General features: G+C 39.9%; 1 protein-coding gene across 1 annotated transcript in view; it reads right to left on the bottom strand.

Moving 5' to 3' along the window:
• Window positions 1-4,760: 4,760 nt before the first annotated feature.
• The window catches only part of JMY (junction mediating and regulatory protein, p53 cofactor), a 49,595-nt gene continuing 31,116 nt past the window's right edge, over window positions 4,761-23,239 (bottom strand). The window contains exons 3-11 of the mRNA XM_063453584.1: window positions 18,057-18,207; window positions 17,344-17,513; window positions 15,806-15,971; window positions 11,110-11,297; window positions 8,920-9,003; window positions 8,549-8,644; window positions 6,923-7,472; window positions 6,450-6,760; window positions 4,761-5,590 (exon numbers count right to left, since the gene is read on the bottom strand). Coding sequence (XP_063309654.1) covers window positions 6,453-6,760; window positions 6,923-7,472; window positions 8,549-8,644; window positions 8,920-9,003; window positions 11,110-11,297; window positions 15,806-15,971; window positions 17,344-17,513; window positions 18,057-18,207 — 1,713 coding nt within the window. The 3' untranslated portion in view covers window positions 4,761-5,590; window positions 6,450-6,452. The remainder of the gene's footprint in view (window positions 5,591-6,449; window positions 6,761-6,922; window positions 7,473-8,548; window positions 8,645-8,919; window positions 9,004-11,109; window positions 11,298-15,805; window positions 15,972-17,343; window positions 17,514-18,056; window positions 18,208-23,239) is intronic.

The following is a 23,239-nucleotide window of genomic DNA, read 5'->3' on the forward strand; positions in this document are numbered from 1 at the left end:
ATCCTGTTCCTATTTTTTAAAAGTCGTACCAAAATATACCCGAATGTTAACTTGACACACCAGCTACATTTCCAATGAGGGAAACACTTCATACATTTGCTTAGTACTAGAGGAAGATTAAACCAGATTTGTTTTTGTTTATACAGATTTTCCATATTGGCAAATCCATCTTCAAGTAGTTGAAGAAATGCAGTAGTTTTGCGCAGAAGGCAGTTGCTGTGATTTTAATATTGCAGGTTCACCTTGGTATGGCAACAGTCACTATATAATGAATACCATAGTATCAACTTGAAGTGCCTGAGAGCAAATAGAGATTGATTTCAACATCTTGGTCTGCATTTACAAACCTCGAATGATTAGTTCCCGTTTCCCAAAGTACTGACGAATATTGCCGAAAATTGTTTCTCAGATTGGGAATGCAGTAGTTTTGCCAAAACAGCACGTATATTTTGATATGGCATTTTTTTTTCTTACTTTACTACCACTTTAATTCGCACCAGACAGTTCTACGTGGTTTTTATCATGGTAGGCATTGTTAAAAGGCACCAAAAAATCCAAATTGGATTAGTATCATGCAACAAAATTGTGCAAAATATATATATATATTACAAAATGAATAGACTAAGTGACCCCTATGCCAAGAATATCCCGGACAGGGGCTGGTCAGTGGGGGTGGTACCAATTCCACCCAGGGCTTAACCCTTATATAGTAAAAATATAAATCAGGGAAACCTCATGTGAGAATCCCCGGTTTGGTATTTCATAAAACTAAGTCATTGATTGAATGAAATGTCTTCAACAGTAAACAATGTGTGAGAAGATTGCTGCAATATAGCAAAAGATAACCATTTAACCGTCTGCTCAATGATATAACAGGCTTTTTATTTGGCTGACAGTTGTATCTATATGCTAATTAGATATAGTGATCTTAAAAACCAAGCCAACAGGTGATATATTGTGTCTCTATATATTCCCTATTAGTATAATAAACATCCCTTCAGAATCATTTCATAATTACTATGTTCAAATAATCTGGAACAATCATTGAAAAACGAGAGGGGAGTATAATTGGGGGAAGTTATGGTAATACAGGGGGTTATTGGGAGTAGAAAAGTAGGGCAATAATAGTAATATAAATATACAAAGCGAGATGATATTGGAAGATCTGGAGAGAGAGAGAAGGAGGGAGAAGGTAAGTAACTTTAGACACAGCTTAGGTAAGTATGACGGTATTTAAAGGTAGCAATTGTCTGGAGGGCTGAAAGTGTGTGTGTGTGTGTATATATGTATATATATATATATATATATATATATATATATATACACACACACACACACATACATACATATACATATATATATATATATATATATATATATCCTTATCTTGCAAAAAGTCCACTTATCTATAGTCTGGAATATTAAATACAATCGCCAAAATCCATCAATTACTGCACCTACAAGGGTGCAAAAACCCAGGAATAAGTATAATCTCCTGCACCTACACGGGTTCGATTAGTGCCTGATACTGATATCCTATAGCACCTTCACGGATGCTAATGGTATAAGTCCCTGTATAAACGGCTGCAATGGGGTCTCCTATCTCCTAGTATACTTAGGTAAACCCTAACTTAACCCCATGGAGCATCAAGCTTAGTGCATAGTGAATAAAGTGCTAAGTGAAAAAGTAAATAATAATAAAGTCCTAACGCACGTTTCGGTGCTCTAATGGCACCTTCGCCAGGGGAGCTCCTCTGTACTACCATTACAGCACCGAAACGCGCGTCGAGACTTTATTTTTATTAACTTTTCACTTAGCCGATTATTGTTTAATATTCCAGATTACAGATAAGTGGACTTTTTGCAAGATAAGGGGCAGCATATACGTATAGAAATAGGCACTTTTAAGCCTCCAGACAATTGCTACCTTAGATTACCGTCTTACTTACTTAAAGGGACACTATAGTCACCTGAACAACTACAGCTTGATGTAGTTCTTCAGGTATGATCTATAGCTCCCTGCAGGCAATCTAATGTAAACACTGTATTTTCAGAGAAAATACAGTGTTTACATTGATTGATAGGAATACCTCCAGTGGCTGTCACTCAAACAGCCACCAGAGGGACTTCCTATCATGCAGGGCTCTAAAAAGGCCCTGCACACGTCAGACGTATTAAAATACGTCTGACGTGTGCAGGAGAGAGAAGGCACTGTGTGCGCGCCTTCTCTCTCCAGCCTGTCAGCAGAGGAGGGGGGCGGGCTGTCAGCCAGCTCAGCTCGCGGCCGCACACACCGTGCGCATGCGCGGTAGTGCGCTCTGACTTCAGAGGGCGGCATAAATGCCGCCCTCTGAAGTATGTGCGCATGTGTGGCGAAGCCGCGCATGCGCACAAGGGAGCAATGACGCTTCCAAATGGAAGCGTCTGATTGCTCCCTGCTCGTGCCCGCCTATTTCGTCATTTTGACGAAATAGGGGGTGCGGCTTCACAAGGCTCCTGGCGCTGGAACCAGGTGAGTAAAAACTGCTGCCTGGAGCGTCCCTTTAAGCTGTGTCTAAAGTTACTTACCTTCTCCATCCTTCTATCTCTCCAGATCTTCCACTATCATCTCGCTTTGTATACTTATATTACTATTATTACCCTACTTTTCTACTCTAATAACCCCCTGTACTACCATTACAGCCAACTGACAATTTAGGTGATCTCTCCCTATTCTAATACGTTGTTTTTTTTCCTTTTCAATTACACTCCCCTCTCCTTTTTCAATGATTGTTCCAGATTATTTGGACATTGTAATTATGAAATGATTCTGAACTGATGTTTATTATACTAATAGGAAATATATAGAGACACAATATATCACCTGTTGGGTTATAGCATATAGATACAACTGTTAGTTTTATGTTTATTTTTGGCAATGGATAAATAAAGCCTGTTATATCATTGAGCAGACGGTTAAATGGTTATCTTTTGTCTATATTGCAGTAATCTTCTCACACATTGTTTACGGTTAATGACATTTCATTCAATCAATTACTTCGTTTTAGGAAATACCAAACCGGGGATTCTCACATGAGGTTTCCCTGATTTATATATATATAAATATTAGTTTTACAAGAGGCAAAAATAAATAGGAATTGGAAGTGTGCTAGTTATATCCTGCACAGCAGAGCAAACATCAATTCTACAGTTACAGTACATAAATATAATTTGATTAGATATTTCAAGCCATATATTATATAAAGACGCTACTAGTGAAACCCAGACATTCTTTGGTGTTAAAAGAGGAAAAAAAGATATTGTGCGAGTTCATTTACACAGACATCATTTCATTTACGTCAGAGCAAAAAAAAATCTCCCAACTCCTTAAAATCCTCTAATAACATCAACTCACCACTTCTCAATAATATCAAGTCACAGTTCTTTTAACCGGTTTGTTTACCACGGTGACAAAGCAGATAATGAGTTAATGCTCACAGGGCTGAGATTAAAATCAGAGCTATGCAAAGTACAGTGCCAGCTTAACCTTTTCTTTTGTCTAGGAAAAAAAAACAACAACAAAAACCAAACGTGATTGCATAGGATAAGAGAAATATGAAAATATAGGACATCATTAAACTATATGATGCACTTAACATACGAAGGCTCCAAACACTGAGAGCCGCAGATACTTTGTGACATTTCATTCTAAGCATCAGTTAAACATCTCCCTCAAATGACAGGAAACGCCAAAAGCAAACTGTAAAGATATGTACGATGTAACAATAAGGCTGTATATCTAACTGCATTGATTTGGGATAGTGATTTGATATGGAAACCATAACCGATTTGTTTTGGTAAGCTTCCAAACTCCCCACGCAAAAGGTCAAAGAAGAGAAATATTAGTAAGAAAATGACCTTGGACGCGGGAGAATACACTAATATACTGCACACATATTCCAGCAGCAAAAACAAAGGTTGCTTGATTGACTCAATACCATCTTGTTCGCAATCCACAGACAGATCACTTGTAGTGTAAAACATAGAATACGAATGTATAACATCACTTTCATGCTCGGGCTTTGGAGAAGGTTGGAGCAGTGGAATCAATTCAAACAGCTTTCAAAAGAAATTGGAAAGGAATTAATCATTTAGATCAGCGTCAAGTCATATATCCACTAGCCTGGTGGATCAGAGTGCTTTGATTCCCACAATCACAATGAACAAAGAGCACATCAAATCAATTTCATTGAACACGGGAACTCCTGAATGTCATGAGTAAATGTTAGATCAAAAATCAAATCAGAGAATAACAAGCAAGATTTGAAGCAGGAGATACCTGGGACAGTGGACCACAGTCTTCGAGACTATACGGAAATACACACAGGAGTGCACCTAATGGCTCACGGATCAATGGCTAAGCTTTCAGTCCATGTAAAAAACTCACATAAAATCTATTTAGTGGCTGGTTAGTCATAACAAAAGAAAGAAAAATGTAACATGCACATCTTTCTATTAGTGTTGTGCAAAACCCAGAACTCCCATAAAACACAAACTAATAATATACAGAAACCCACCAAAAGCGTGATGGTCTATTGATGGTCGATGGTAATACATACCATAAAATTCAACGTCATTACATATGGCTCACCCTGTATGCATGTACATATGTACACAGAGTCAGAACGACAAAACACATGTATTATGTATAAACATATATGGGAGTTCTGGATTTATACATGTATATCCATCCTTTGTAAAATGTGAAATACTACATTAATGTATAAATAATAATAATTACAGTTCCCTTCAGAAAACCTGCAGTTCGTGAAAATTGCATATAATTAAAACAAGAAAAGCAAAAAACACAAAATAAAGTGTATAAATATACAATAGGAAATTGTTAAATGCCAGGCTACTTGCTCCTTATTACATGGCATGGAGTCAGTCACTGCGGACACAGTGACTGCGAGCAATTACAGCTAGTCTATTAGAGAGAATATAAAAAAGGCCTCACTGGCCTGGGATCGAGCAAATGGATGTTAACCCAGTTGGTTCCAAGAAGACGTGACGATATAATCCCGTTCTTGTTATTATAGCGCATTCTGGGTTTTATCCTCGAAGATGTATTTCGCTGCATTCCCTTGAATCCCTGTTTGTGAACAATTCATGATCTACTTGTGTGTGTCATACGTTACCAGATCTGGTATGCTGGAAAATGACCGGTGAGTCTGATACAAACTTTCAGAGTTCTTTTTTTTCTTTCATTTTTCTTCAAGCTGAATGGATTGATTCAGTGCATATGGTAACGAATGTGGTCTTTCGTAAACTCCAACTTTAAAAGTAAACTAATTAGTAAAGTTTTTGTAATGTTTAAAGAAAAAAAAAACTAAAATCATTCAACTGATAAAATCCAATGTTAAATTTAGTATTCTCCCTCAGTGATTATATTTAAAAATAATAATAAAAATAAAACCAATGCATGTTGATGCATTGAATGTGAAGGAGGCTGAGGGACCTCCTTGATTTGTAAGGTTTTTCCTTCATCATGCAGAAAGAAAGCCTTGGTTTCTTTAGAATTGGTCCGGCCCCCATGGTTTGAATGATGCACCTGTTCATAAACACAGGACACAAAGCAAATGAAGAGTTATGTCATATTAATTACTGCACAGTAACATACAGAACATTCTCTAGCGGGATATTTTATCCAGTGTCTTTCAGGTATATCGGAATAAAATGGAGACAAAAAGATATTTCATTTATTGCAGGAACATGAAAAATACCTACCTGGGACATTTCAGAAACGGGTACGATGCCCATAGACACATAGCACCATAAACACGACACTGAGTGGCTATGGTGTTAGGCGGCAGGTTAACTTTACCGTGAGTGGCAGTGAATGAAAGTAATTATATGGCTGAACATCTTATAAAACCTTCTTCACTATTCACCATTTTTTTGCATTATGTAGTCCTGAAAATAAGCCTTTTTTGGGGGGGTGGGGGGGTGGGGTGTTGTATATAGGTTCCTTTCTGCACAACCCCCTTAGAATGTTAAAAAAAATTAAGGTAACTAACAATTACTCACCTAGTTTCCAGCGTTTCACTCTGCAGCAGCCACCTGCTCCACCTCTGAATACGTCAGCATGGAGCAGACTTGTTCCGTGATCTCCTCCTGGATTGTAACTAGGTACTCTATCAGCAGCACTGGATTCCAGGACAGAGATTTACTCAAAGCTGGTAGAGGTAGCGCATATAGTGGCTGTCAACCCTGCCGTGTAAAGACTACAGCTTCTACAAAATGTTTTCAAATTGCAGGGTTAAAAACAACTGGAATACTGCACCCAGACCACCGCACTGAGATGAAGTAATCTGGGTGACTTTAGTGGACTTTTAATGAGAGTAATGCCATGAGGATGTACCTATTTTAATGGAAATAAAAGGCAATAGGGATATTTAAAGTGATATTACCTGCTAGTTCTCCCAGTCAGTGCAAGGCAAACTGTCCTCTTCATCTTCGGACTCAGGCGATGCTTCCTTAATCCGCCTGAGTGCTTCATGTATACTGCGAGTCAATGGGTCAGCATCAGGCAAGAGTGTGAAAGACTCTCGTAGTGCATCCTTCTCCACCTTTTTCAGCTTAACTCCTTTCCTAATTTGGGCCAAAATGTTATTGCTGTCATCCTCATCTGGGGACGGGGCTAAAGTTCTTTGCTCCACCTTTTTCAGATGAAAAGTACCGCGTTTCAGGGAAGCTAATACTTCATCCATTGGTGAACTCACTGAAAAAGAGCAAACAAAATATATCATCCCTTACCCATCACTTGGTTGGAACTCGTACAGCGTTAAGTGGCATATTTCTGTCAACACGGCTCAGATCATTATCATCATCAGAACAATCTGTGTGAAAAATATAAAGGTAGAAAGTGAAGCGATCACCGTACCTCGCCGTTTCTGCATGTCCTCTAGCGCTCCAGTTTTTTTAAGCTTTTTTCTGGCACTCAGAAGCTGATTGCTGTCAAATAACTGAGATAACGGGACATTTGCAGACTTTAGGGCGGCAGATTCATCTGTTTCTTTTTTTACATGAATGACTCTTATATCTAGAGGAGCAGTCTCCTCTTTCAGAGGTGGAGGAGGAGGTAGCGGTGGCGCAGGGGGAGGAGAGATCACAGGGAGGGAATGTGGCTGCACAGTATCTATTTCAAGCTTTTCATGGGAAAAAGACGGCAGAGACGTCATCTGAGGCAGTTCAGAGGTAATGAGTTGAGGAGGTAATGAATTATCTTCAAGTTGTATTAAACCCTCCGGCTTTTTGGTCTCTGTAGGCTGGAGAACTTCTGGGCCTTCCACATCAGATATGACTTGAGTCTGAATACTAACAGAGAAGGACTGCGGCTCGTCCAGGCAGGGCGTAATGCGCGCAGAGGTGTTTCTTCTGCTGTGGGTCAAGCGCAGTCTTGTTGATTTAAGTATCACTTGCCCAGGATGGCGCTGTACATGGGAGGAAAAAATTGTTACTTGTCTGACAAAGAATTAAAGCTCTTTTTTCAGAAACAGTGAGCACCAGTCCCCCCTCATTAAGAATCATGGCATGTTTTATTGTATAAAATATCACTCTTGCTACACTGTACGTTTTCACACTAGTTTTGCTGGGTTGCAAACAAAGGATCCCGGAACAGGGAGAAACAAGGAATATCGTTGTCATGGTTAGCTAGCAACATTACAGGTATAATTCTAGGGTGGCTTAGCATTGTGATTTGTAAAAAGGACACATACAAAAAAAAAAAAAAAAACACTACACAACAATAGGTCTGCCCCTCAAAGATGCCAATCGAGAAGCTGGAACTCCTGAAACTGTGTTAATTTTGCCCAACTTGCATGTACATCATAGCTCCACTTTAAATACTCCAAACACCAGAACTATTATAGCCCAGTGCCCCCTCCAGAGTAAGTAGTCAAACCATTTAAGAATTTTAACAAGAATGGTTTGACAACTCACCTAGGCCGCGCCAGAATGCTCTCAGCAAATGCGCGAGGGCCTGTACGGCTGGGCATATCTCAATGCAGAAGCTTCCAGTAGCATGGCAAGCAATGGCAGTTGGCTACATATCACTGACAAAGCCTAACAAGACTAAAACAATCATCTTGGGTTGCTGTATCTCTCATTTATAAAGAGCCAGTCTGCATTTCCGATCTGGACCACCCTTTGGTGATATCAGTCTCATATGGCCAAGGTTCTCTTTAAAATGGCAGAAGATGAGCTAAAACCAGTTCGAGATCTGAGCGGGGACCCACGAAGGGCAGGCTACTTGAGCTCTTGTTCTCAGTACTCTCTTGCACCCCATTTTTTGCTCTCCCAGTTGCCCAATGGAACCCAGAAAAGTTGTCAAAACATTTAACCTGTAGAATGCTGAATTAGTATTTTTTTTATTTAAAGTAAAAACCTATACATAATCAGGCTTGCATAAAATATATATATATATTAATTAGGCAAAAAACTATAAAATGTATGAAAGTTGTCTATATGCCAGGAATGTGTTGTGTTTTGTTTTTTTGCCGGCACATACCTGTTTAAAGGTCCGGAGTCTGTCCAATGTTTTTTGCCGCTCCTCAGTAAAGCAAATGCTTTTTCGCTCATCTTCATCTTGTTGCTGGTCTTTGCTCTGAAATAAATGCATTCAGTATATTCCAGTCATTTCTGAGTTTTTGATACACGCATCATTAACATAAAAAACACAGCTTCCTCTTGAAGAGATATTACAGCAATGCCTAGTGTTAATAAACTCTGCAACAACGGAGGAGATTTACTACAATTAGATTAGTCCACAATAAAACACTCCTTGATGTGTTTCACATAATTTAGCGTTTCTGACACAGCTTACATTTGTCTACACAGGAACACATCCACTAATCTGTAAGATTTATCTATCACACTCACTAATTGCACAGCATGTTGGACAGATTCTCCGTCACCAGGAAAACGCTGCTGGACTTTCTCATCGTGTTTTGCAATGCAAATTTCCTACAGGGGATTGGAAAAAAATGAAACTCTTAGAAAGAAAACCAACACAATATTATAAACATTTTAAGGGGGTGAATAACAAATAGATTTGAAGCTAAAATTATAATTAATTACACACAAATCAGAAACACCCAGCATTGCAATAATATTTGGGTAATACAGAGTTAAACTATTAATTCAGAACGTTCTGTATGTGACTATGTTATACCAGATTCCTGACCTCGGCTTGTCCTGAACCAACTTATTGTCTTGTTATACCGACTACTCTGATTTCTGGACCCCCTGGCCTCGGCCTGTCCCTATTAATGTTACGCTCAGCCATAATAAAGCCGTTAGATAACTCAAAATACCCCATTTGAAATATCCTGGGATGCCTAATTATAAAAACGATATGCCGTCATGGGAGTCATTATTCATTCCTGAGATGCAACACTACCTCAAGGGTGACATAGGCCCAAAAAATCATTGTCAAATTTCCAAGTTAAAAAGATCATCAAATATTTTGGGCTCTGTGAATTACCAAAAAAAACTGGAAACCCAGCAGGGGGCGCTGTTATATCCTTGAAAAGATAAAAAATAAAAACACTGAGGCTTTATTGCACTAACTCATACCATGCCAATGGCATTCATGTGTGTGAGAAAATGGTGGCTGGAGTCCTAGACCAAACAACTCAAAATACACAAACTCTGGGTAGCCTACTTTTGAAAATGGTATGTTATAATGGTGCAAATGTTATCACCCAGGCTGCCATACTGTCTCAAAGGCGACATATGCCCAGAAAATCACTTTGCCAAAGATTAAGACTGAAATAGTCATGTTCTGTGTTTTGCCCTGTAATTTTCCAAAACCCCATAAAACCTGTCTCTTGTGAGACTTCAATGAATAGAAACAGGAGTATTTTAGAGCAGTAAAATGTACGATCATCATTGAAAGTGCACCTTCTGTGGCTAGTAAAAGGACTGGATATTTTGAATACCTAAGGTTGTCTAGTTTTGCAAAAGGAATTCCACAATTGGGGTAGTTTTTGTTCCTGGGCTGCCATACAGTCTCAAATGCAACATAGGCCCAGCAAACCAATCTGCCAAATTTAAATGTGCAAACACTAAAATGGATAAGCCCTATATTTGACCATGTAGCTTTCCAAAACCCCATAAAACCTGTACGCGTAAGATATTGCTGAACACTAATATGAGTGCTTTTAAAACACCATTCAGAAATTGAAAAATAAAATTTCTTAATTTCTCACATTGTTCCGATTAAATTATGTTCCGTATATGAATATTTGAAATGAAATGGAAGTCCTATGCGTGCATTTAACATGAAAGAGGTAAATTATAGTTGAACAAACGTAGCACAAATTCTAGGTTTTGTTTTGATTCAGAATTTGGACAACTGCATCCGTCCTTAAAAGGTTAAGGAACAGTGGGCGCCCATGCACACACTCTCTCACTCTCTAAAATAAATCACTTAAAGAAATTACACCTAAACGGTCCGGAAGCAGTAAGTATTGCAGTCAGCGTGTTCATCTTCCATGTTAAAATTAGAGTGGGACCCACGGAAATTGGGGTACTGTGATGTAGAAGTGGGCTTAGCACATTAAGGCCATATGTAGCTGAATCCCCATGTTTGCCAAGATAAGGGATTGAGTAGCTTTGTAAAATAGAAATCTGTATTTTCTGTGTGTGCATGTTGTTCCTTAATCTGTATTATCTGTACCCCTTTTTTCTAGATTTATAAATCAGACCCATTATAGAACTGATAATCCTAATATTATGTGTACTAAAAAGAGAAGCAGCTTGATATGATCACTCCCGCCATACAATCCTACTCATTCCTTAAAGCAGAAATCGCCGACCATTTGTACTCAGCAATGTAGACAGTAGGTAAGAATTGACGACAAATCTATTTAATTTCTATTCCTGTAATTTAAAGAATCTGCAGACACGGATCATATCCAAAAGTAAACCGATTTAACAACTGCCATACTGCTCCCATGAAAGCATTGTCTGTAACGTGGAATATTGCTATAGGAGAAATAACCCTTACAGTGTTTCGTTACATTTTACATCCATGTTGCAGTTTCCTTGCGTTGATGACGGTCATACCTTTTTGTTCCTGAGGTAGGCTTTCTTAGCGGAAATGCGGCCGCGCTTTGCTTCCAGCTGGCGGACTTTCAGCTGCCGTTTCCGCAATTCTTCCCTCTGTAAATGAATAGAGGAGGCCATGTCTTCCGTCTCGAGCATCGCCTCCATACTCTCATATGTATCATAATAAACCACTTCATCTGTTTTTTCTGAGAAAAAAAAAATCAAAAGTTTGTGAGAACACCAATAACGCCACTTTAGTCGGTGGCCTAACGGTGGCCCTGCACCAGTTGTTCATAGTCAACCGTTCTACCTCTGGCCTTCTACAAGACACATAAATGTTTAAGTACTCACTCTCCACCACATGAAAATAATATCAGAAGCATTAAGGGTTAAAGGCGTCCCTGCCAAACCACATTCTCTGCAGCAATGGATTGCTGTTGCGGTTACATACATACATTGTGCTAGATAATGTACCTCCCAGCACACAGACTTGCCATAATCCTCATGCAATGCCTGAAAAACCCAATGAAGCTCCATAGAAGGTGGGTACAAAATAAATACATTAAAAAACCTGTTTTTTAGATGAACATTGTTGTCTCCCAATGACCTGATAGAAGGTTATCATTCATTTTCTATCATTGTGCCCTAGGATGTTAGATACTTTGCAGACATTAAGAGGCCTTTCCCTTTCATTAGTTTAGTTGTACAAGAGTAATTCTATCTTACCAATTCTTTAGTGATTTTAAAGACAAAGAAATTGCCAACCTTCTATCACCAGGGGCCGACTTTCTGCAAAAGCAGACTGCTCCTCAAACAGACTTAAAGGGACACTGAAGGCTCCAAACCAAATAACAATTAGCTTCATTAAGCAGTATTGGTGCATAGATAATGACCTGCAGTCTCACTTTTAAATTCTCTGCCATTCAGGAGTCACGCCCCCACCCCCCATGTGACTTGCACAACCTTCCTAAACACTTCCTGTAAAGAAAGATATATTGTTTACATTGTAGTCTTTATTGCAGTCATTTTAATTTAGAATTTCTTATATCCTGCTCTGTTGATAATTTTTAAATACGTTTTTCCTCTACCTTTAACAGCCTTCTAGCTGTGTGTGATTAAAGTTCAATTTACGGAGCTGGAGATAAGAAAAAACTTCTAAAGCAAGTTAACATCTGATAATGAAACTATTTTGTTTCTATGCAGGCTGTATCAGTCACTGCCAGGGGAGGTGTGGCTAGAGCTGCATAAACAGAAACTAAAATGATTTAACTCCTAAACTGCAGAGAAGTAAGCTTCAGTGGTATGATCTATACACAAAAACAGCTTCATCAAGCTAAAGTTGTTTTGATGCCTATAGTAACTCTTTCAGAAAGCCACTTAGTTTTTTGGGGGGGAAATCATTTCCCTAACAATTTGTCCAGCACATATTTGTTTTAATCCATTGTTAAAGGAGCACTATAGTGCCAGGAAAATAAATCCCTTTTCCTGGCACTATAGGGTTATTAGGTTCACCCCCCTACAGCCACTTACCTTAAAGGGACTCTCCAGGCAGAGGATTTTACTCACCTGGTTCCAGCGCCAGGAGCCTCGTGAAGCCGCGCCCCCTATTTCGTCAAAATGACAAAAAAAGTGGGCGCGAGCAGGGAGCAATCAGACGCTGACTGACAGCTCAGCTCGCGGTCTTTGCCCGCCCCCTCTCCTCTCTGACAGGCAGGAGAGAGAAGGCGCGGACACAGTGCCTTCTCTCTCCTGCACACGTCAGACGTATTTTAATACGTCTGACGTGTACAGGGCCTTTTTATGGCCCTACATGATAGGGAGTCCCTCTGGTGGCCGTCTGAGTGACGGCCACTGGAGGTATTCCTATCAATCAATGTAAACACTGTATTTTCTCTGAAAATACAGTGTTTACATTAGATTGCCAGCAGGGAGCTATAGATCATACCTGAACAACCACATTAAGCTGTAGTTGTTCAGGTGACTATAGGGTCCCTTTAATCCAGCACTGGGCTCCCTCGTTGCTGGTAACCTCTCGCCCTCCTGCTGACATCAGCTCCGGAGTGGAGCCGAATGTGCATGCGCGGCCAGTGCCGAGCGCGCATTCAAACCGCCCATAGGAAAGCATTACTCAATGCTTTCCTCTGGGGATCTAAACTCACGCTGCCCGTGTTCAATGCGATTTTCACACTGAGAATCACGGAAGCAGCCTCTAGTATCTGTCAGGGTGACAGCCACTAGAGGCTGGATTAACTCTGCAGTGTAAACATAGCAGTTTCTCTGAAACATGTTTTTAGCTGCAGGGTTAAAACTAGGGGGACCTGGCACCCAGACCACTTAATTGAGCTGAAGTGGACTGAGTGCCTATAGTGGGACTTTAAGTCGCCACAATTCTCATCCTGAATCAAGATGCTGTTAATTAGCTTTTATTATGCAAGAGTAACGCCCCAGGATTATTACCATGCTGTGATCTCATCTGGTAAGCAGTGCACTTGAGTCACACAAAAAGTAATAAACAAATGAATCTAGAAAACACAATCTGCCACTAGTGGGAGCTGCCGCACAGCTTGCAAATTGTGTATATAGAGCAGGATGTAAACTGTACTTCCTGCTTTAATTTTTTTTTTTATCTTTTAAATCTTTATTTGTTTAGTGTTCTAAGGCAATGGATACAAATAAAGCAAAATAAATTCACAGCAGTGTTTTGTCTGATTACAGCTGAAAGGAAAATTAAAGTCCACAGGTCCCCAAACCTTATTGTGCGATTGTGGAACACACAATGACATGGATGGTGGCTGACGGCGGCCTATCCATGGCTGATGCTTTGCGCATGATCTTGGCTCCCGTAAAGCTGCATATCTGGTTTTATGAAGAAGAGTTGCTATCCTATATTGTTACTTTTTCAGACACTTGCAGCAAAGTTACGGAGTCTGCAGCTTGTTCGTGAACGCAAGGCATTTGTGAAGCATCATAACCACATTTTATAAAAATATTGAAAACAATAGAACTGTATTTCTATTATGTGAATGTATTTCTAAACACATTTGATGGTTGGGGGATACAGTACACCAATGCTTACACATTCCGAGAAAAAAGGGACACACTTGGAGAGAAGTAAAGAAAGGAATAAATAAATCAATAAATAAATAAACTGATGAGATATAATTGGGTCACAGGACAGGTCATTAGTTTTTTTTTTTTTTTTATAGATCTCTCGATGCAGAGAAGGCATTTGACACGGTCTACTAGCAAAACATTACAAAGATTTGGTCTTCCTACCTACATTTAACGGCTATTAAAGCGTTATATACTAATCCTTTGTATCCCTTGGCATCGCTGAAATGGCCCGTTCTCTATTCGTTTTATTTGTTGATTAATTGATTGTTGATGTATTGTATGCTCTTATGACGGATACAGCTTTGGGGTACAGCTTATTTTAGTACTATGGTTATCTTTGGTTATTCCTGTATAGATGTTCTATAACTAAGTCTGGATAAATGTTAGAATACACTGGAATGACGGATTTCTTCAAGCCGTATTACTATCAAACGGTTATGAAGCAACTTGAAAATACAGTGAGGAAAAAAAGTATTTGATCCCCTGCTGATATTGAACGTTTGCCCACTGACAAAGAAATGATCAGTCTATAATTTTAATGATAGGTGTATTTTTTAACAGTGACAGACAGAATAACAAAAAAATAATCCAGAAAAATGCATCTCAAAAAAGTTATACATTGATTTGGATGTCAATGAGTGTAATAAGTATTTGACCCCTTCGACTTGACATTTGGTGGCAAAATCCTTGTTGGCAATCACAGAGGTCAGACGTTTCTTGTAGTCGGCCACCAGGTCTGCACACATCTCGGGGGATTTTGTCCCACTCCTCTTTGCAGATCCTCTCCAAGTCATTAAGGTTTCGAGGCAGACGTTTGGCAACTTGAAACCTTCAGCTCCCTCCACAGATTTTCTATGGGATTAAGGTCTGGAGTCTGACTAGGCCACTCCAGGACCTTAATGTGCTTCTTAAACTACTCATTTGTTGCCTTTGCTGTGTGTTTTGGGTCACTGTCATGCTGGAATACCGATCCACGACCCATTTTCAATGCTCTGGCTGAGGGAAAGAGGTTCTCACCCAAGATTTGATGGTACATGGCCCCATTCATTGTCCCTTTGATGCGGTGCAGTTGTCCTGTCCCCTTAGCAGATGGTCCTGTAGCCCATTCCAGCCTTGTGTAAATCTACAATCTTGTCCCTGACATCCTTGGACAGCTCTTTGGTCTTGGCCATGGTGGAGAGTTTGGAATCGGATTGATGGCTTCTGTGGACAGGTGTCTTTTATACAGGTAACAAACTGAGATTAGGAGCACTCCCTTTAAGAGAGTGCTCCTAATTTCAGCTCGTTACCTGAATAAAAGACACCGGGGAGACAGAAATCTTGCTGATTGATAGGGGATCAAATACTTGCAAAGACATGCAAATCAATTAATAACTTTTTTGACATGTGTATTTCTGGATTTTGTTGTTGTTGTTGTTATACTGTCTCTCACTGTTAAAATACACCTACCATTAAAATTATAGACTGATCATTTCTTTGTCAGTGGACAAACGTTTGAAATCAGTGTATGATGTCAGAATATGTTTGTCCAAATTGTCTAAAAATGATAATAAAAAAAGAAAGAAATAAAGTGGGTGTGTAGATGGCACGCAGACTGGACCTGATATCTGTCTTCTGATGCTTTCCAGCTGCGCTGTTAGAAGCAGCTCCTCACATTTTAGGATTTCAAACTGCACTTCGTACAGCTGGAGCTGGTGGCCATAGTAGTCAGACTCCAGCTGGTCCAAGACTTGGATGGCTTCCGTTCCACCCTGTAAGCTCTGCATCTGAAAGCACAAAACCACGACAAGCTCACAGCCAGTTTCACAGAGACTCTCCATATATGGTTAACATTGTTCTTTTAATCTGTTTATCTCACGGGACCGGGAGAGGGGGAAAACAGACTCCCCTGGCTTTAAAATTAAAACAAACAAGTGCTTGTCTGGAACATTAAGAGCATGAAGCCGGCATGATAATATGCAGACCTGGAAATGGTTGCCAGCAGAGAAATGCCCCAGCGCACATTGAACGGCAGATTGTAACATATTGTATGTCTGAGCTGTGTGATCTTCTGTTAAAGTTGTTCTGCAGACAGACGTACAGCTGAGCACAGAATCTAGTCACATTCCATGGGTTATGTACAGATAATGTAATACCTTTTATATGCATAGATAATAATGAAGTGAGTTACTAAGATTTAATTGTGCTGAATATCAAAATTAGTGAAATGTAACAGATAATGGCTTTTTGTGATGATGGGGGCCAAACTCACACGCAGGATTCTCAATAGCTATCATTAAAATAGTCCCTTTGCATTAGGAATATGCCGAGTTACATACTAGGTGGAGAAACAGTGTTTTCCCCTTCCATTATGGATCTAAAGCAGGCAACAATGACAATATAACTAAAACAACAAAACTAGGAGGGACTCCAGCCATGGGTGGTAGTACATTTTCATATTAGTGGTATAATGCAAAGAAATGCAGTATGGTATGATGTTTAAACACCCGCACTGCTATTCCCTCTGAGCAGTAATCAGTACATATCATACTGGTGTGGTAGATAAGTTGGTAAATTCCCTGACTACAAAGCCTGTTCAAAAATGCAAGGTCACAGGTTCAAATCCCGGCAGGATCAACTCAGCCCTTCATCCTTCCTAGGCTAATAAAATGAGTAACATTAATTGGGTAATAACAACAGCATCTATACTATTCAGCTGCCGATTTGGTTAATTCCTGAGACACCGGGAGAAAGGAGCTATATAAATACTAGCTAGTATTATAGTTATTATAAATGTGTTACAAATACAGAAGGAAAAAAGGATCTGGGTATTTTCTTGTACCATCTTGGAGTATTTTATCACCTCATCACCAAAACCTGTGTTTTTTGAGGAAACCAACAAAGTGCTTTTTCTTCCACAGTATTTTCTGCTTGCTGACATTGTGACAGCTCTTTGTAGCTTGGCTGCCAGTAACTCTGTACTGCTACACACCTGACTATTCTGATCTTTTATTCATAAAGCACATGTAGACTTAAGAGACTGCTTCTAGCAACCGAGTGCAGTTTGGAAATGTATGACAATCTCTAGATCTAGCACATATAAGGACCATCACATATCATTAGCCCCAATATTAGATAGTAAAATATCTGCTTGTTTACCTCTTCCTTCAGTGCGTGTTTCTTTTGCTCTAAACAGATTTCTTTTGCTCGCATTAGCTGCAGCGTTTCTTTAGAGACGCCATATTGAAGCTTCTCCATGCGCTCCACAGCAGACGCCCAGACGCCCTTTCCAAATTTCTTCTGGTCTGTTCGCATCCGATCAAAGACAGCTACAAAAGTATGCAAATAAAAAAAAAAAACATAAATATAAAAACCCTGGGGAAGACATATTAAATAAAACACCTCACTAATGAAATCCATTTAACATTTGTGGTGGGCATGTTCAAAGGGGCAGTCCAAGTACCATAATCACTACAGCTTATTACAATGATTCTTGTGTACAGAAATGGTCCTTTAAAAATTTACAAAGGAATCCATGTTTAAAATTGAATAAGGCAAAAAATGTATTATTTGTGAAACTAATTTGCATCTGCCCACCCAGAATCCTTTGCAGTAGTAACAACACTACAAATTCGTGATGTCTGTGTGAAAAGTCTTATGGCTTGACTGGTGTGCAGGTTTTTGTTTAACTTTGTTTAACATTGTAACACACACACACCTCACCTAGGTAAATAATAATGGAGGTTTAGTTATAGTATATGCTGAGAGAGGGAGAAAGACAGATAGATCTTTTCATTCATATTATTCCCAGTTTCTAATAAAATAAAGAATGAGCACCAATGTTAAGTACACAGAGGCAGCACGATAATTACCTTTCTGTGCCTTAGCAGTTATTTCAAAGTATTTAACGGTTAGATCTTGAATAGAGAGCACCGCCATATGAGCTTTTCTCTGCCAATCAGCATCTTCCTTTGTAAGGCTCTCGATGCGTCTGGGACCTAAGTAGTCGTTTTCTATGGAGATCTGAAAATAGAGACAAAAAGTCAAAATATGGCTATGCAATTTTTATTTTCCAAAAGTAAATAAAACAAATGAAAACCTTTTAAGTAATAAACCTCACTAGGTTAAATTGTGACAGTTACAAAGCTGCAGATGGAAAAATAAATGTACCATTTTCTCTATAGTATATTCTTTAAAATTACACCATGCTAATGAACGCAGCACGGTCGTGCGTTTAAACAGACTCCTGCAGATAAATGGATATGACAGCATTGACTGACAACTGCGCCAGTGTGTGTTTTAAGACTACACAATATGAAGTTTAGGGATTTGTCAGCAAAGGGTTTACACGGTCTGTTCCCAGATTTCCAGACATATACCTAAGAGGTGGTGGGATGAGACAGTAGTTAATTTAAATGCACTACTATAGAAACATAGGCCATGTCAAACTAACTTAATTGCATTCAATGAAGAAGTAAGTAGAAGTATAGATCACGGCGTGCAGTGGATGTGATCTACTTGGAGTTTGCTAAGGCGTTCGATACGGTTCCACACAATACTAGTGTTCAAACTAAAAGAAATTGGTCTAGAGCAGGGGTAGGCAACCTTCGGCACTCCAGATGTTGTGGACTACATCTCCCATAATGCTGTTACAGCCATTATACTGGGAAAGCATAAAAACTGGAGTGCCGAAGATTGCCTATCCCGGGTCTAGAGGAAGAGAGTTATGTTATCACTAAACGAACATTATAGGGCCAGGAATACAAATGAGACTTCCTGATCCTATAGTGTGAAAACCCGTTAGTTGGCCTGCCCCTCCATACTCCTTGTAAAAAAGGTTAAAACTTACCCTTATTCCAGCGCTGTGCGGGTCTGCTGAGGCTGGCTCTGCCCCCTTGGCTGAGATCATCAGAATTGACAATCACAGCCAATCCAATGCCTTCCCACAGCAAAGCATTATATGGGAAAGCATTGTGAGGCTAATGCCGCGCTGTACCAATCTGCATCTCCTCACAGAGATGCACTGACTCTGTTCATCTCTATGAAGAGCATTCAGTGTCTCCATGCAGAGATTGGAGATGCTGAACGTCAGTGCTGCACATTGTGCAGCACTAACCAAGGAAGCACCTCTAGTAGCGGTCTGAGTGATTGCCACTAAAGGTGTCCGTCTAGTGCCTACATTAAAAAGCCTGCAGGGACAGGCAGTAGACACCAGAACAACTACATTAAGCTGCAGTTCTGGAGACTATAGTGTTCCTTTAATGGTAATGGTAACGCTGACAAAAGTGGTAATTGATGTCGCTCAGGATTCTGTTCTGGGACCACTTCTAATCAATATATTTATAAGTGGGCTTGAAATAGACATTGAAAGTCAAGTATCAATATTTGCAGATGACACAAAACTCTGTAAAGTAATACAATGTGGGCAGGATATTACTTTGCTGCAGAGGGATTTAAATACAAAATCCCTTAGGCCTCAATCCACAAACCCAGAAACATGCAATACTGACTCTTTATTTTAATCTACCGGCAACTTTTAGGTATTGACTGAAGCTTTGAAGATACTGCATCTCATCTATTCTACCTTTGTCACTGTAATATTATTTGTTACCATAACAATGTCACCATTTCACCTGTAGTTTGCCACTAATTTCATGTTATTTAGTTATTAATATTTGGGGTGATAGAATTTGTTTGGTAAACTTTTTTGTTGTATACACCATATGTCTGTTCTACACATCCCCTCTCTGTCCCCTTCCTTTGCCCCTCCAAGCTGTAAATACCTTCATATAACTGTGTCTCATCTCCATCTCTGATCCTTAGGCCTCATTCCATAAACCCAGAAACATGCAATACCGACTCTCTTGCTCTAAGCACTTTAAATAGATTGGATGAAATTTAACGTAGTACCATGCATAGTTATGCACCTTGGGGTAATGAATGCGCAAGTAACTTACATCATAAACAGCAGTGAGAAGGATCTGAAAATTGGTAATAGACAACAAACTAAGCAACAATGTGCCATTTCAATTAGCAGTTGCTGAGGCCAGTAAGGTATTGTCATGTATACAAATATAAACTATATATATGTATATACCACAAATAATTATCTAGAAATTCATAAACAGGACTAGGACACGAGGTCACGCATTTAGACTGGAATAAAAGAGATTTAGTCTACGGCAAAGAACAATAAGCATGTGGAATGCGGTGGCTGAATAAGTGGTTTTATCAGAGTCTGTACAGATTTTAAAACAGCAACTGGATGAATACTTGCAAAAACAATATTCAGGGATATAAATTTTAATTTGTAGGGTAATAACTTCTTGATCCAAGGATAAATCTGACTGCCATTTTGGGAACAGGAAGGATTTTTTTCCTAGTTTGTTGCAAAATTGGAAGCACTTCAAACTGTTTTTTTTTTTTCTCTCTCTCTTTTGGATCAGGGGATAGCTGAACACAAATTTGTGTATGTCATTGCAATAAAAACTAACCGTATTGTGACTTTCAGTTAAAATTGCCATGCAGAACTTGGAAAATAAATTCTCACACTTTTTTTAAAATGTTAAACTATGTTTCATAAATTAATACTGTATGTGAAATGAAAGCCCTGTTTCTCCCGAACAAAATAATATATAAAAATTGTGGGTGCACTTAATAGGAAAGAGGAATTATGGCTAAATGGACATGCAGCTCAAATTCCAGGCTTTGTTTTGGGCAGAACTTGTACAATTGCCTTCATCCTTAAGGGGTAAAGGCATTAATCTGCATTTTGTATTTACAATGATGAACATGTTATTTTATGGCCACAGTTGCCCTTTAAACAGGATTCCAGTTGGTTTTTCGGATGCTAAGGGTTGTCCAGGAGCTATTCTTTACAAGCATCTGGCACAGGAAGGCATAGCACCTGGAAATCACAATCCGTGTTATTGAAATATTTAGTGGTGCAACTTGCGAAGGTGCACAAAGTATGTGACAGGGTAGACCTCTGGTTCTTCGTTCAGCTGTCACAAGATTACAGACATAGTTCTTACTGTAAAAAAGAGTCTACACAATGTACATTAGATGCCATATTTGTATATAAGGGAAAAAAAAAAAGGTCTCATTTGCAAATGTATGAGATCTATAACCAGATTTGCATAGAATAACGAACATCTCTGGTTTTGAATAAACTACTTTGTGTGCCTATCATGTGCTTTTATACTGACTTTAAAACACGTGGGTTCACAAATGGGGTTACAGCTGCAAACATTGAGTGTGATTAGAATTCAAGCTTAACAAAGCAAACTGCCTAGACTTGTACGGAATGAAAATAGGGGGTTCTAGTGTATTCCATTTTACATGTAAAACAATCCCCTTATATAGAACGAGAAATGTAAGGCTAGCTTTTTCCTTCTGTGGGCTCTTTGTACAGCCCTGCGTTTTATGCTGACCAGTGTAACTCTGATCCACGTTAATGTACATTAAGCAATCCATCTAATATGCAAATCACCAACGACACAAATACCTTATATTGTGAGTTCCAAAAATCAAGGCAATTGTTTAACTTCTGAACCAAAACCAAACCTGTGCGATAGTTCAACAGTAATTTAACCCCTTAAGGACACGTGACGTGTGTGACACGTCATGATTCCCTTTTATTCCAGAAGTTTGGTCCTTAAGGGGTTAAAGCAACCCTGTCACTGCTACTTCGTCTTAGAGTGTTACTCCAATCACCGGGACTACTACTGCTGTAGTGCTGCTGAAATGCTGCACATACAGAGATCTGTTCTTTTGTGCTGGGGCAAGTTTCACTTCCAGCACATGTGAGTAAGACAGCCAGGGACTCACCCCCAGTCTTTCTCCTTACTGACTGACCTCTTCTCCTCACTCCTTCCATGTAATGACTGGCCTCTCTTCTCCCTCCTTCCATGTAATGACTGGCCTCTCTTCTCCTCCCTCCTTCCATGTAATGACTGGCCTCTCTTCTCCTCCCTCCTTCCATGTAATGACTGACCTCTCTTCTCCTCACTCCTTCCATGTAATGACTGGCCTCTCTTCTCCTCCGTCCTTCCATGTAATGACTGGCCTCTCTTCTCCTCCCTCCTTCCATGTAATGACTGACCTCTCTTCTCCTCACTCCTTCCATGTAATGACTGGCCTCTCTTCTCCTCCCTCCTTCCATGTAATGACTGGCCTCTCTTCTCCTCCCTCCTTCCATGTAATGACTGGCCTCTCTTCTCCTCCCTCCTTCCATGTAATGACTGACCTCTCTTCGCCTCCCTCCTTCCATGTAATGACTGACCTCTCTTCTCCTCCCTCCTTCCATGTAATGACTGGCCTCTCTTCTCCTCCCTCCTTCCATGTAATGACTGACCTCTCTTCTCCTCCCTCCTTCCATGTAATGACTGACCTCTCTTCTCCTCCCTCCTTCCATGTAATGACTGACCTCTCTTCTCCTCACTCCTTCCATGTAATGACTGGCCTCTCTTCTCCTCCCTCCTTCCATGTAATGACTGGCCTCTCTTCTCCTCCCTCCTTCCATGTAATGACTGGCCTCTCTTATCCTCACTCCTTCCATGTAATGACTGACCTCTTCTCCTCACTCCTTCCATGTAATGACTGGCCTCTCTTCTCCTCCCTCCATGTAATGACTGGCCTCTCTTCTCCTCACTCCTTCCATGTAATGACTGGCCTCTCTTCTCCTCCCTCCTTCCATGTAATGACTGGCCTCTCTTCTCCTCCCTCCTTCCATGTAATGACTGGCCTCTCTTCTCCTCCCTCCTTCCATGTAATGACTGGCCTCTCTTCTCCTCCCTCCTTCCATGTAATGACTGGCCTCTCTTCTCCTCCCTCCTTCCATGTAATGACTGGCCTCTCTTCTCCTCACTCCTTCCATGTAATGACTGGCCTCTCTTCTCCTCCCTCCTTCCATGTAATGACTGACCTCTCTTCTCCTTCCTGCTTCCATGTAATGACTGGCCTCTCTTCTCCTTCCTGCTTCCATGTAATGACTGGCCTCTCTTCTCCTCCCCCCTCCTTCCATGTAATGACTGGCCTCGCTTCTCCTCACTCC

This window comes from Pelobates fuscus, chromosome 5 (genome assembly GCF_036172605.1).
Source record: "Pelobates fuscus isolate aPelFus1 chromosome 5, aPelFus1.pri, whole genome shotgun sequence".
Taxonomy (NCBI): domain Eukaryota; kingdom Metazoa; phylum Chordata; class Amphibia; order Anura; family Pelobatidae; genus Pelobates; species Pelobates fuscus.